The sequence below is a fragment of the Solanum stenotomum genome, chromosome 11, assembly GCF_019186545.1.
Source record: "Solanum stenotomum isolate F172 chromosome 11, ASM1918654v1, whole genome shotgun sequence".
Lineage (NCBI taxonomy): Eukaryota > Viridiplantae > Streptophyta > Magnoliopsida > Solanales > Solanaceae > Solanum > Solanum stenotomum.
The window spans coordinates 1659341-1675255 of record NC_064292.1 but is presented as its reverse complement, the minus strand read 5'-3'; the positions used below and the strand labels follow the sequence as shown (position 1 = coordinate 1675255).

Below are 15915 nucleotides of genomic sequence, written 5' to 3'. Positions count from 1 at the left end.
GAAGAAAGGATCTACCTTAATCCTTCGATATGAACCAATATCGAGCAACAACTTTACGAGTTGTATATTTAATATTAAGGCTCAGCATAATGACAAAGTTGGAGATCTTAAAGCTATCTTTCAAGAAATGAATGGAATTCGATTTCATACACTGAGATCAACCTATCGTGGACAAATATTGGCTAATGATAAGCGTCTTGTTGACCTTGATAATTAGTATTATAGTGTTCTTAATATTATATTAAGCTTGAATTATATTTAGTGTTAGTACTTCTTTCTATTCATCTTTTTAATTTGTCCAACAAGATGATTTTTTCTTATTTCGTACTTGTAGTTATTTTTAATTTTCAATTGTTCCAAATTGTTTTTGGCAATTTTTGTCTACTGAGATTTAACTAACCTTCAAAGCTAAATTGAATCATTTTTATGTAGAAACTATAGGATTGCATAAGCTAGAATTCTCCTCGTATCAAAATAATTAGACATTAAATTAAATACATTTTAAATTTAATTTATATGAAACCGGTTGTACTTATAATATTAATAAAAATCATAACCCGCCATGGATGAATATTAGCTGATGATGAGCATTTTGTTGACCTTGATGTTTAGTATAGAGTATTATAATTCCATCAAATTACAATTAGTACTTTTTTCTATATTTCTTCTACGTAATCAATCAACAAGATGATTTCTTTTTATTATTTTATATTTCGTTAATTGTTTGGTCTTCGAATCTAAATTTAATTAGATGAGAATATGCACATAATGCCTATTAGCATATGATCTAATTTGTATATTATTTTCTCATACATATATGACAGTGATAATAATATTGACAAAAAAAAAGTTATTTAAAACTTTATTTAGGCCTAAATATGTAATGTAGTTACTCTAATATGTGCAAATGGAAATTCAGATGGAATGGATTAGCATGTTGAAGGCCCATCAAATTGGGCTGGGCTTTGAATTCAATGGTTGACAAAAACCTGTCCATTATAATAGCTAAAGGAACATACTGATTTGAAAAAATAATAATTTAAGAGAAAATTATCTAAATATACAACTTATTTTACCATATTTTCTAAAATTTCCTACCACTCGAAAAAATTACAAAATCCTACTCTCTCTTATTCTCTATACATCACTTTACGTGATGTATTAGTCGGATATGTATCGGGACGTTGAATGTTGTACTCGAAACCAAGACGCGATATATCGGAACGTTTTGGAATGCATCCGGATTCCACCAAATTTAAGAGATTTTTGTAATATAGAAAAGAGCAAGGATAAAATATAATTAGCTCTTAACACTATGAGATTTGTATAAAATTTCCATAATTTAACTAATAATTCATTTTGGAAACACTTATTTGTGTCAAAACTCAAAACTTTTGTTAAGAAAAAAGTAATCAACCTAAATAATCTCTCACCAACCACTTAATAAATATAAAATATTTTGCATAATTTATATTATAATGAGTATTTTACCATCAATAATCAATATATACAAGCTAAGAAAAGTAAATACGAACAGCTTGTTTGGATGATTTTTATCTATTGTATTGTACTGTACTGTTTTATTAGTTTAAATACCATGTTTGTTACCTAAATTACGTAATGTGTCTTATTTTAAGTAACAATTGATTTAGTTTGATAACATATTTTTTTTTCTCATTTTATCATTACTTATTATTTAATAATTCTATTTTATCTTTTACTCTACTTTTTTATGGTTACTCTATTCGTACTCTACTTTTCTTGTAAGTTTATTCTTCATATCAATTATGTGTGATATGATATAACAATTTAAAACGATACAATCAATTCTAAAATTATATTCATCAAATAAATATTGTACGATGCAATATATTATTTCAAATCATAAGTAATAAATATCGAGACAAAGTGTAACTAATTCCACTACCAATGAAAGATAAGTAGGTAAGCACGCGGATTGTACCGATCAGATTCAATTGAGTGACCATTACTCCATCTCTTAAGAAGAACCTATCATTTGTTCAATTTGATCGATTTAATACTTAGTTAATTCTTTATCTTTATGTTTCCACTGATATCTAATCGATAACGAACCTGAATGGCTTTTTTAGGGCCAATTCCATCAATTTTGGTTGAGGCAATTCTTACTTGTTCATCGCCAACTAATCGAACGTGCGGAAAAATAATTGGAATGATGTGTCACATACGAAACATTAAGAACCAAAGTGTACAAACAGAAGACTTTCCTCTTAAACCCAAAATCCTCCATTAATGGAGACATTTCAAGATTCTTTGAGAGAGAAATCGAAGAGTGGCATAAGGAAGTTGAAGAATCCAAAAGCTAAAGCAAAAAGATGAAGAATTTACCGGTGTTTTTGATGGGTTGTGGAGGAGTTGGCCGTCAATTGCTTCAACATATTGTTTCTTGTCGATCTCTTCATGCCAAACAGGTAATGAAAAGTGTTGTCTTTTTATCAATTTGAGAAAATCATCGTCAATTTTGATTGTTATTAGTGTTTATTTTTGTTGGGTTTTTGTGGGTAATACTAAAAACTTACAGGGAGTGCATTTGCGAGTTGTGGGTGTGTGTGATAGCAAATCTTTGGTGGTTGTACCTGATGTTCTCACTGCAGAATTGGATGATTCATTTCTTCTTGAAGTTTGCCGTGTCAAATCCAATGGCTCTTCATTGCAGATTCTTGCAAATTCTGGTAGCAGTTCACCCTTTTTTTGGTTTTGTTGTTTAAGTCATTTGGTGTGGTTAGTTTACCTGTGGTATTGCAATATTTAACAATCACCTTTAAACAAGCTGCTAAGTTATTTGGTGTGCTTATTTGTAGAATGACAAAAAGGTGAATTCTTTTTTTTTTGTTCTAACATGTAGGTGCATGCCAAGTGTTTTCTGGTCCAGAAGTTATACAAAAAGTAGTTGATATTGGACGTATTGGAAAATCAACAGGTTTGTGTCATGTCCAAGATATTTATTTTGGGATTGTTGGGGTTGGTAGGCNTCATCTTTTTAATTACATCAACAAAGGTGATTTTTTCTTATTTCATACTTAACATCCTTGTAGATTGTCTGATCTTTTATTTACTTTAATCAGATGAAGCCAACTTAAATTAATCTATACTAGTATAGTTTGACTTGTATAATTAAGAAAAAAAAATCACCCCCACTCTGTACACTTATTTTCTTATCAACTATTTTCTAGAGTAAAATTTTCTAGCCTAATTAAAATTAATCAGAGCTAAAATTAAGAAAACACTTTCTCAAACACATTGTTTCTTGACGATCTCTTCACGCCAAATTGGTAATAAAGAATGTTGTTTTTTTTTAAAGTATTTGAGAAAATCATCAACTATAGACTAGTGTTTATTTTTGTTGGGTAATATACTAATAATACAGAGGTTGCATTTGTGAGTTGTGGGTGTGTGTGATTGCAAATCTTTTGTGGTGGTATATAATGTTTAATCTTTGTGAGTTGTTAGTCTATTTTGTTGTATGAAAGGAATTTTTTTTTTGTTTATCGGTAGGGAATGAGTTTGGAATGTCACATTTATTAGACTTGATTAAACTTCATTGTATCAAGGTGTTAGCTTTTGGGGAGTTGCTTCACAGTCAGATTCCTTTTGATTGAAATTCATACCGTGGCGCATTCTAAACTAGGGGTCTCGGGTTCATCCTTGAGAATGGAGAATCTCTTGATAGGGAACGCTTTACCCCCCTTAGTAGGCCTACCCTTGTGTCAATCGTATTAGTTGGACCAGTGGGTTTCGGATGGCAGATGGTTAGATAAAAATTGAAAAAAGTATATCCAGATCCCTTGAATAAGCAATGCTAAGTAATCCAAGGGATCTGATATGTAGAGCACTAATTAAGTAAAAAACCAACTTCACTTGTATTTGAGATTCTTAAAAGCCTCATACATGTTAAACCTTTCTCTTCTGCTTTAAAAGCTTTTCTTATTTGACTTTCCAAACAATGATATGGGATTTGTAGCACATTGTGTTTGTCCAATTGATCCAATGACAGTATTCTCCAAGTTCAGTTTATACTTGACCAATCAAAGGTGTCTGAAATTTCTATATGTGTGGTAGGTTGGTGCTGGTCTTCCTGACATAGCATCCTTAAATCGCATAATTTCATCAGGAAAATCCCGTCTATCATATTATTGGGAGTTTGAGTGGTAATATTTTATGACCACTTACCATTTAGGCTATATATGCAATAGCAATTACTTATCCTTAGTGATTATCTTGTTTGTTATCAGGAGCATTTGATGGGAACATGTCATATGTCTTGGTATCTAACAGGTACCCTGGGGTATGTAATGAGTGAGGTTGAGGATGGAAAGCCATTCAGCCAAGTCGTTAATGCTGCTAAAAGCTTGGCTACACTGAACCAGGTTATACGTTACAACATCACCATACGAGTTATGGAGTTATGACTCACAAAAACAGAAAAGTGGCTGTTGAAAATATGATGTATCATCCATGTATAAATAAGTGTTGAGTCTCATTTTTCCGTCTAGATATTGCCCTTTCTATGAGTAATTCTTCTCATTTTCCTCTAAGGCAACTGTACCTCTGGTACACTAATATTTTCTGGCGTTCTGCTTAAGAAGTTTGTCTAGCACTAATTTGAATGTGAGGGAAATCAGAGAAACATGAGAAGCAATTAAGAGACAAATGTCTTACTTCTTTTATATGCTCACTTTACGGTGCATCTATTTACATCTATCCAATATGGTGAACATGCACATACAACTCTATATTACACAATTATCTCTAGTAAGTTTCATTTAGCTATCTTACTCTCCCCTCTAGTTGGCTCATACTTGAGCTTGCTATACATGTAACCTGTATGGGAATTGGTGAATATGTGTATAAGCTGATCAGTTGACTTTACAAACTTTATAGCATTTTTTGGGGACAGGGACAGTCTGTATTTATAGCATACAATGGGATATAAGTACAACTTGATTATCACACACAAGTTTCAACATGATCAATTTCAAGGTCAAGCTTGCTCACTGATGGGAAGTTAAGGTACTGATGAATGATGAGCAATGAATATTATCGTAACAGACAAGTTTATCCTAGAAGATATCTGTACTCCTCTACAAATGCTTTAGAAAGTTAAAGGCAACATTTACCCACTTTGACATATTAGTTTGAGAAGTATCTCCAAACAGTTGTATTGGTTAATCTCTTTCATGTTAGTAGCAAAACGACTATGAACTTCACTATACCTTTGTCCATCTGGTTGCCTGTTCAACTCTCCCACCTGCAGCCAGTTAGAAGAAAAGAATAATTACTCACTTTACAGAATAATTACCAACATTTTATACACTCTCTTGCAGGCTACTGGAAGAAAATTTGGAAAAGCTAACTGGGAAAGAGTTTGAGAAGCATATGCCATGCACGCGAGGCTACTGTACAATACAAATCATTCACATTGGTGAGATGATGGAAATTGCATATAAGGTTGTAGTTACTTGTGTCCTGCCAGGACACAAGTAACTACGCTGAGGCAGCAGCTATGTTACACGGGCCTGTCTAACTCGAGATAACCTTGGGATCATTCTCAACAACAGATGCTACTTCTGTGGGAAGGATAATGAAACTGTGAACCATCTCTTTTAACACTGACCTACAACAACTGACTCAGTGGCATTTTTTCCACTCTCTGTTTGGTTTTCAATGTGTTATGCCTTTCTCCATCAAAGATGCCTTTGCTAGATGGATAGGCTGGAGAGTTAATAAGACTTTGATGGAATCTCAATTCCCACTAGCACCTTTAAGGCTAAATGTTTATCTACTCTCTTCAGTTGGCACTTTTTCTTTCCCCTGTGAATAATTTTTTCGATTTTGTTACTAACCCTAACTTTACATCTCGTTGATGTGATAAGTCTTGACAACAACAATCTCAATTCTCAAATGCATGCGTCATCTATTGACAGAGATGATACTTAGTTAGTAGAGATCATCTCTGCAATTGTTTTCCCAATAATACATTTTGCTAAATTTTTCCATTTCAATTTAGGTCTTGGATACATACATCTACTGAAAACAACAAACAAAAACATCATAACAAACCAACAAAATTTGATAAAATAGTCGCTTACGTGAATTCTACCATGTCTTCCCTACACTGTTGATCGTTCTCCTGTTGTTCTTCAGTAATCTCTGCGTTAAGCTGTTGATTGGAAGCCGGTTCCTCAATCCTATCCAGATTGATAATTTGTCTTTCCCCTTCTTCCGGCTCATAGTCCCAAACCGGTTCTCCCTGCTGCTCCTCCTCAGCCTCAATCTCCTCCAGCTCCGAATCACAAACAGGAGGACCGGGATCGATAATGTCCTTTGATCCAAACACCACAGTTTCATCAGTTGTTTCTGTCTGTGTGCATGGCTGGGTAGAAATCAAATGCATCACCAGTTGTGGTTGATTTCTCCAACTCAAGAGCATCTGTTATGCTGTTTGGATTTGAAATCCAACGATTCTGGCAATGATCCTGATGAATCTGTTGAGTCCTCCACCGGCAGTGAATCCTCTGTCGGAAGTTCGGCTGTTGAGTCCACCGGCGGTGAATCCTGTGTCGGAAGTTCGGCTGTTGAGTCCTCCACCGGCAGTGAATCCTCTGTCGGAATTTACGATAGCATGTAGTTCCATTTGTACAAACTGATTGAATTTTGAATTTTTTGAGCGTACAATGAATTTTGAATGCTTATATAGTTGCTAAGTAAACTGGTGGGGTGGGGTGGGGTGTAAGAAATTGGCGAGCAACATGAGTTTTACGATGATTTTTTTCATTATGTTTTATTATTACCTTAAACACATCTTAAATGAACCATGTTATTCCTATATATCTCTTTTGTTACATTGTGATGGAACAAAGGTTGGATATAAGTAATTCTTTCATAAAACTTCTGTTAAATTATACCCTTCTGTTTAAAAAAAAAATGACTCATTTTCTTTTATGGCAACACTTTAACTTTAATCTTTCACGTGATATGTTTAAGGCAACAAAATTAAAGGACATTTTGATACATTTGACATAATTTTAATTTAGAGCCACAAGATTGAAAAGTTTTTTTCTTTTCTTAAACTTCATTCCTAGTCAAACTAAATCATTCTTTTTAAAACGAATTGAGTACTAACTTTATCATGAAGACATAAATAAGGTAAAAATATGTGGTATTCCCTTTATTTTAAATTTTTTGTCTGATTTTAACTTGATACGAAGTTTGAGAAAATTAGTAAAATTTTGTGGTCTTAAATTATATATACATAAAATATATTACAATGATTTATAATTTTGTAATATTAAATATCTCAAAAAAGAATGGAGCATTTTTTTTAAATGAAGTAAAAAGAAAACTAACAAAAATAAATTAAGAAAGGCAGGATTAGTAATTAAGATTTAGTGATCTGAATGACGTGTCATGTATTCCTGAATTGTTTGTTTTTCCTCAATTACAATTTTGGTCCTTGTACTCTCCAATTCTTGATATTTTCTTGTTATGGATTTGGGTCTGATGACTTGAATGAGTCCATCATGAATTATGCAGAAAGTAACACTTGAAAGTAAAGAATAAAAGATGTTTACGAGGAAATTTCGGAGGAAAATTCACGATCTAGCTCACAAGATTTTAATAATAATAACTTTATTAATTAACATGCTAATTAGATTCAGATTATAAGCTCTTGCAATTTAGTAATTAAATCCTTAATCACTTCTCTTCGTAACAACTTTATTACAAGACAAACAAAACAATGACTTTATTGTCCAGTGTTCACTATATAACTAAACTCTAATTAACATAGACTTCACTCAAAACTCGACAAAGCTAACTCTAGCTATAAACTCAACTTAATGATGATTACAACTCAAATGATCAATATTTTATTATAGCATAGGAGTAGATCTTACACAGTTAGAACACAAGACATTAACCTCACGTTACAACTAAAAACTACACTTGATCCCTTGATCAGGTCCCTTGTTGCGTATGAGAATAATGCTTTCTTGAGAGAAATTTACTTTCGCCTTTTTTTTGTGAAAATCTTTATTGCAAAAATTAGGTTTGTTTATCATCAAAGAGATCAATATAAGATGGACAAAAGCAACTTAGTGCAACGCCATTGATTGACAACTCTTCACCTTTTTTTCTGCGTTCACCAATTATTACAGTTGTGTCAGCTTTAAGCTTAAAGAATTGACAGCTAACCCAACCTTATTACTTGTGTTATTTCTAGTTGCTAAGACCATCTCCAACCCAACACCAAATTTTACATCAAATCCTATATTTGGTGTAAAATTTGGTGTTTTGAGCTCCAACCCACACCAATTTTTACATCAAATTTGATGTGTGAATAGTGTTACACCAAATTTGGTGAAACACTATTCATCACACCAATTCATTTTTTGAATATTTTAATATTATTTCATTATACAAACTTTTAATTAAACATTATCTAAATTGTATGTTTTAATTAAAACTCTTGTATATTTAATTATTTTTTATGTAATATTTTTATAATATTAATTTTGAACTCCTCTTGATATTTAAAATCAATCGAAACAACATTCAATTTAAATAACTAACAAACTTAAAATTTAATTCAAAGCTAATCATATTAGAAGAGACACATATGAGGTGAGAAAGAGTGGNNGGGGGGGGGGGGGAGAAGTAATTTATTTTGGTATATGGTAAAGAATGAGGTCATTTCGAGTAAATAATGAAAGTCTTGGCCAAATTATGTTAACTAAAATTGTGGACCGTACCTTTGGGCAATTCTTTTCTTAATGGATTTCTTACATAAATACCGGATAACAAGAGGAGAATTCTAGATTTAAAGATCAACGGGGCATCATAATTATACTATAGGCTCTAGCAACAAATGTGTCATAGTAGTATGAACAGTGAAAATTTATAGTTCAAGTATGAATTCAAAATTAATAAGTACTTATATTTTTGCTTAGCAATTGATTGTGATAGCTCCATGATCAACGATGTGGTGAATCCCTCGTAGGCACACTTTTGTTGTTATTATAGACCTTAAATCATTAACAAAGAATAATAACAAAAATTCTTTATAATTGATTGTTATCACTTGTATCAATTATATTGTGTATATACAATTTATATATTTGGTATACTAAATGTATAACAATTTGTTAGTATGTGGTATCTCAAAATGTACTTTGTTATAGTGACAAAATTTTGCCTAAGATCTTCAATAATTATTGCATAATGATATATTATTGAAATTATCACCTTTTTTGTTTGTCTGCAGGATTCAATTTTCCACTCTTAGGAGATTTATTTCCTTTTATTGTGTGTTTTCCTTAATTAAATGAATAAATAGTAGTACTTGAACCATTAAAAACCAACAATTATACTCCAAAAAAAGGAAAATTCAAATTATTTTTAAATAATAGAATTAATTTTTCCAAATTTATGGGATTCTGAGTCGTTTCAATAATTATCTTGGCCTCTTTTCTTATAATTAATGATATTATAAATAGGGATTTGCGGTTAATTAGAGAGAACAAAATTAATTAATTTTCATTATGGAAGCAAAACGCAAACAATGTATCCTCTCACTTTCTTCACTTTTGATTTTTATATTAAAATTATCTGATTTTGCATTGCTAGTATGTTACTTTTTTTTTAATTATTTAATTATAATGTCCTAAATATTATAGTTTGCTTTGATACATGCTTATGTTGAGTTTTATCTTTACAGATCTTATACGTCTAAGGTCAGCAAGTCGATTTATGCAAATTATCATTCAAAATGATACTCAAAATATTATTCAACGGTATTCATTATCAAAATGTTTCTTACCCAAGTTTGGAGCTCAAGACAACATGGATGATACTAAAGAATATCGAAACCGTTTTGCCTTAATGGTTGATCCAGGAAATACAATAGTTGTAGTTAAAGCATACACTCAAGAGGAGAAACATATTCCTTTTAAAAAACAAAGGCTTTTGAGCAAGGATGGTAAAGATTTGAGTGATGCGCAAACTTTATTTGCATTAGGAATCAAAAAGGGTTCTACGTTAATTTTGCGATACGCACTGATAACACAAATATCTATGAAAATGCTTATGTTGTTCTCTATGGTCAAAGATCCATGGTCAATGAGTCGAACAATGCAAATTATCATTCATGATGATACTTACAAAGATGCGATTGGATCTAAGTACATTATAGATGGTACTGCTAAGATTGTCGTATTTCTTATACCTTAATGGTTGCACCGGATGATAGTATTATTGTAGTTAAAGCCTGTATTCAAGAGCAAACTGCATTTTCTTTTAAGAATCAGAAGCTTTTGTACGAGGGTGCAGTTTTAAGAAATCCTCAATATTATATTAAGCTTGAATTATATTTAGTGTTTGTACTTCTTTCTATTCATCGTTTTAATTTGTCCAACAAGATGAATTTTTCTTATTTCATACTTGTAGTTATTTTTAATTTTCAATTGTTCCAATTTGTTTTTGGCAATTTTTGTCTACTGAGATTTAACTAACCTTCAAAGCTAAATTGAATCATTTTTATGTAGAAACTATAGGATTACATAAGCTAGAATTCTCCTCGTATCAAAATAATTAGACATTAAATTAAATACATTTTTAATTTAATTTATATGAAACCGGTTGTACTTATAATATTAATAAAAATCATAACCCGCCATGGATGAATATTAGCAGATGATGAGCATTTTGTTGACCTTGATGTTTAGTATAGAGTATTATAATTCCATCAAATTACAATTAGTACTTTTTTCTATATTTCTTCTACGTAATCGATCAACAAGATGATTTCTTTTAATTATTTCATATTTCGTTGATTGTTTGGTCTTCAAATCTAAATTTAATTAGATGAGAATATGCACATAATGCCTATTAGCATATGATCTAATTTGTATATTATTTCCTCATACATATATGACAGTAATAATAATATTGACAAAAATAAAAGTTAATTAAAACTTTATTTTGGCCTAAATATGCAATGTAGTTACTCTAATACGTGCAAATGGAAATTCAGATGGAATGGATTAGCATGTTGAAGGCCCATCAAATTGGGCTGGGCTTTGAATTCAATGGTTGACAAAAACCAGCCCATTATAATAGCTAAAGGAACATACTGATTTGAAAAAATAATAATTTAAGAGAAAATTATCTAAATATACAACTTATTTTACCATATTTTCTAAAATTTTCTACCACTCGAAAAAATTACAAAATCCTACTCTCTCTTATTCTCTATACATCACTTTACGTGATGTATTAGTCGGATATGTATCGGGACGTTGAATGTTGTACTCGAAACCAAGACGGGATATATCGGAACGTTTTTGAATGCATCCGGATTCCACCAAATTTAAGAGATTTTTGTAATATAGAAAAGAGCAAGGATAAAATATAATTAGCTCTTAACACTATGAGATTTGTGTAAAATTTCCATAATTTAACTAATAATTCATTTTGGAAACACTTATTTGTGTCAAAACTCAAAACTTTTGTTAAGAAAAAAGTAATCAACCTAAATAAACTCTCACCAACCATTTAATAAATATATAATATTTTGTATAATTCATATTATAATGAGTATTTTGCCATCAGTAATCAATATATACAAGCCAAGAAAAGTAAATACAAACAGCTTGTTTGGATGATTTTTATCTATTGTATTGTACTGTATTGTTTTATTAGTTTAAATATCATGCTTGCTACCTAAATTACGTAATGTGTCTTATTTTAAGTAACAATCAATTTAGTTTGATAACATATTATTTTTTTTCTCATTTTCTCATTACTTATTATTTAATAATTCTATTTTATCTTTTACTCTACTTTTTTATGGTTACTCTATTCGTACTCTACTTTTCTTGTAAGTTTATTCTTCATATCAATTATGTGTGATATGATATAACAATTTAAAACGATACAATCAGTTCTAAAATTATATTCATCAAATAAATATTGTATGATGCAATACATTATTTCAAATCATAAGTAATAAATATCGAGACAAAGTGTAACTAATTCCACTACCAGTGAAAGATAAGTAGGTAAGCACACGGATTGTACCAATCAGATTCAATTGAGTGACGATTACTCCATCTCTTAAGAAAGAACCTATCATTTGTTCAATTTGATACTTAACCATCGTCTCAGTGAAGTAGCCCATAGGTATGGGACACGAACGATTAAGAGTTCTTGCTTAAAAAAAAGGTACGTACTAACTGAGAGTTAATTCTTTTATCTTTATGTTTCCACGGATACCTAATCGATAACGAACCTGAATGGCTTTTTTAGGGCCAATTCCATCAATTTTGGATGAGGCAATTCTTACTTGTTCATCGCCAACTAATCGAATGTGCGGAAAAATAATTGGACTGATGTGTCACATACGAAACATTAAGAACCAAAGAGTACACACAGAAGACTTTCCTCTTAAACCCAAAATCCTCCATTAATGGAGACATTTCAAGATTCTTTGAGAGAGAAATCGAAGAAGAGTGGCATAAGGAAGTTGAAGAATCCAAAAGTTAAAGCAAAAAGATGAAGAATTTACCGGTGTTTTTGATGGGTTGTGGAGGAGTTGGCCGTCAATTGCTTCAACACATTGTTTCTTGTCGATCTCTTCACGCTAAACAGGTAATGAAAAGTGTTGTCTTTTTATCAATTTGAGAAACTCATCGTCGATTTTGATTGTTACTAGTGTTTATTTTTGTTGGGTTTTTGTGGGTAATACTAAAAACTTACAGGGAGTGCATTTGCGAGTTGTGGGTGTGTGTGATAGCAAATCTTTGGTGGTTGTAGGTGATGTTCTTACTTCAGAATTCGATGATTCATTTCTTCTTGAAGTTTGTCGTGTCAAATCCAATGGCTCTTCATTGCTGACTCTTGCAAATTCTGGTAGCAGTTCACCCTTTTTTGGTTTTGTTGTTAAGTCATTTGGTGTGCTTATTTGTAGAATGACAAAAAGGTGAATTCTTTTTTTTTTGTTCCAACATGTAGGTGTATGTCAAGTATTTTCTGGTCCAGAAGTTATACGAAAAGTAATTGATATTGGACTTCTTGGAAAATCAACAGGTTTGTGTCATGTCCAAGATATTTATTTTGGGATTGTTGTGGTTGGTAGGCTTGTTATGGAAAGCGTATACTGCTTATAGTGTCGTCTATTCTTTACTGGTGGAGGCCTAATCTACTTGAGAAGTTTGATTAGTAACAATGAGTAGCTGTTAACTTTATGCCGTATGGGTTAAATGCTTTGTATTAGCTCCTACTGTTAAATCTTCCCCATGACTTTTAAATGCTTTGACGAGTATAGTACAGTAGTTGACTTCTGCTGCTTGCATGATTCTGGACCTTGCTTATTTACTTTGACTGTTTAGTCCAATCTAGGCTCAAATGTATGAAGTGCAGTGAGTAAATTAGCTTTGTTTTTGCAGTCCGGCGGAGTTGTTAGTCTATTTTGCTGTATGGAAGGAAGTCTTTTGTTTATCAGGAGGGAATGAGTTCAAAAAACATCTTATTCTTGCTTATACATTTATTACAGTTGCTTATATTCTTTGTACGTGAAGGCATAAGATAATGCTGGTATCAAGGTGTTAGCTTTTGGGGAGTTGTTTCACAGTCAGATTCCTTTTGATTGAAATTCAAACTGTGGCAGGTTTAGCATTTGTTGATTGTTCAGCTAGTGCTGAGACTATTGGAGTGCTAAACCAGGTTGTAGATTTTGGTTGTTGTGTGGTGCTGGCTAACAAGAAGCCTCTTACTGTGCCAATGGTAACCGATCCTTTTTATTGTTGTTAATTTCTTTGAATGCGAAGCTTAAAACCAGGTAGTTGTTGTAGCATAGGAACAGTGTTCTAGACATGGTTCAACCATTGAATATGCCACTAGCAGTAGAAGAATAAAATGTAGCAGACAGTGTCCATGGTTTTCATTTTCTTTTTTTCTTTTAGCAACCATATGCATGCTTACGTGCAGATAATGATCCATTCAACCGTGTTTAATCTTGAAAACTAACAAGAGATGCTAAACGAGACAAGAACAAAAAGCGAGTCAAATGCTATAACATGAATATATCGCTGAAGATATATTTAAGTGAACACGTGTGATCTATCTAATAGTTTAAACTTCAGCATTAAAAAAAATCTAATAGTTTAAACTTTTGAATGAGGTGACTACCTAATTATTTATGGTAGCAGAGAAGGCAGAGGTTTGGGTTTAGGTTCACCATCACCTAGTGTTTTGGGAAGCGAGAAGCGGAAAAAAGCGACGAGGGCTCGCTTTTTTTTTTTAAATAAAGCGATATTTAGTATAAAAATAAAAAAATATTCAATACTCCCTCCGTTTCAAAAAGATTGGTCTGGTTTGACTTGGCACGAAGTTTAAGAAATTAAAGAAGACTTTTGAATCTTGTGGTCCTAAATTAAAGTTATGTCAAATGTACAAAATTGCCCTTAATCTTGTGGTCTTAAACATGCCACGTGGAAAACAAAAAGTAAAATGTTACCAAAAAAGGAAAGAGGTCATTTTTTTGAAACTGACTAAAAAGGAAAGGAGGTCATTCTTTGTGAAACGGAGGGAGTAACTGAATAGAGGTAATATATTCTTAGATTAAAAGTAAATAGATAGTCAATAATCCTCATAAGTCATAACATATAAAGCAAAAACATAATTAAATCACAAAAAATGCAGCAATAAAAATATAGAAAAACACACAGCAGCAACCAAAAAAAAAACAAAAAAACAGTAGCAGATCAGTCGCAGCAGCCTCGCAGAGAAGAAGAAGAGAACTTACAGCAGTGGCCTGGCAGCAACCAAAAATAGAAAAAGATGTTGCAGAGCAGTTGCAAAGAAGAAGAGAAGAAGAGAACTTACAGCAGCAGTCGAGGCCCTTACAATTTTTTTAAAAAAAAACCCTAATTAGCGCTTTTTCAAATTAAGCGCACTTTTTCACGCTTTCGCTTTTCTTGCGCTTCTCGCTTCTACAGTAGAAGCGAGCGCTTTTTCAATGTCGCCTCGCTTTAGGAAATAAAAGCGCAGGGGCTGCGCTTCCCCTCGCCTCGCGCTTTAAGCGCACTTTTCCTCGCTTTTTAAGCGCGCTTTTCCTCGCTTTTTATAACACTGCCATCACCCTTCATTAAACAACAACATACCCAGTGAAATCCCACTAGGTGGGGTCTGGGAGGGTAGAGTGTACGCAGGCCTTACCACAACCTCGTGGAGGTAGAGAGGCTGTTTCCGGAAGACCCTCAGCTCAAGTACATCAAATCCAAGTAAAAGAAAAAAAAATATATATATATAAAACATAACATCCAATAAGGAAGAAAGGGTATAATCCACAAAGGAGAAAATAACATCAAGAAAATAATGTGAGAAGTGAAACGCAGTAAACACCATAAGGCTATAGGTAACACAGACAAGAACTACAAGCGCAAAGCTAGGACTACTACAAACGCTAACAACCCATACCCTCGCAAGGAAAGACAACACGCTAACCCAACTAACCTTCAACCTTAATACGCGACCTCCACTCCTTCCTATCTAGAGTCATGTCCTCGGTAATGCGAAGCTGAGCCAAGTCCTGTCTAATCACCTCTCCCCAATACTTCTTAGGCCTACCTCTACCCCTCCGCGTACCCTCTACAACCAGCCCCTCGCACCTCCTCACTGGGGCGTCAGCGCTCTGTCTCTTCACATGTCCAAACCAACTCAGTCTCGCTTCCCTCAGCTTGTCCACCACAGAGGCCACTCCCACCTTCTCCCGGATAACCTCATTCCTAATCTTATCGCTCCTAGTGTGCCCACACATCCATCTCAGCATCCTCATCTCCGCAACATGCATTTTTTGAACATGTGAGTTCTTGACTGGCC

At 32.7% G+C, this 15915-nt stretch overlaps 3 protein-coding genes across 7 annotated transcripts in view; 2 read left to right on the top strand and 1 right to left on the bottom strand.

Annotated features, from left to right (window-relative positions):
- Positions 1–15915, bottom strand: part of LOC125844261 (uncharacterized) — a 101245-nt gene that overhangs the window by 46400 nt on the left and 38930 nt on the right. The window lies entirely within an intron of this gene.
- The window catches only part of LOC125844255 (putative disease resistance protein At3g14460), a 91680-nt gene that overhangs the window by 60340 nt on the left and 15425 nt on the right, over positions 1–15915 (top strand). The window lies entirely within an intron of this gene.
- Positions 2291–15915, top strand: part of LOC125844253 (uncharacterized) — a 72469-nt gene continuing 58844 nt past the window's right edge. The window contains exons 1-4 of one of the 4 annotated variants that reach the window (XM_049523536.1): positions 2293–2450; positions 2561–2711; positions 2885–2959; positions 13703–13818. In XM_049523536.1, coding sequence (XP_049379493.1) covers positions 2355–2450; positions 2561–2711; positions 2885–2959; positions 13703–13818 — 438 coding nt within the window. In that variant the 5' untranslated portion in view covers positions 2293–2354. Of the gene's footprint in view, positions 2451–2560; positions 2712–2884; positions 2960–12471; positions 12575–13702; positions 13819–15915 lie in introns of those variants that run through there. The other 3 variants (XM_049523535.1, XM_049523534.1, XM_049523533.1) reach the window with 3 other exon arrangements.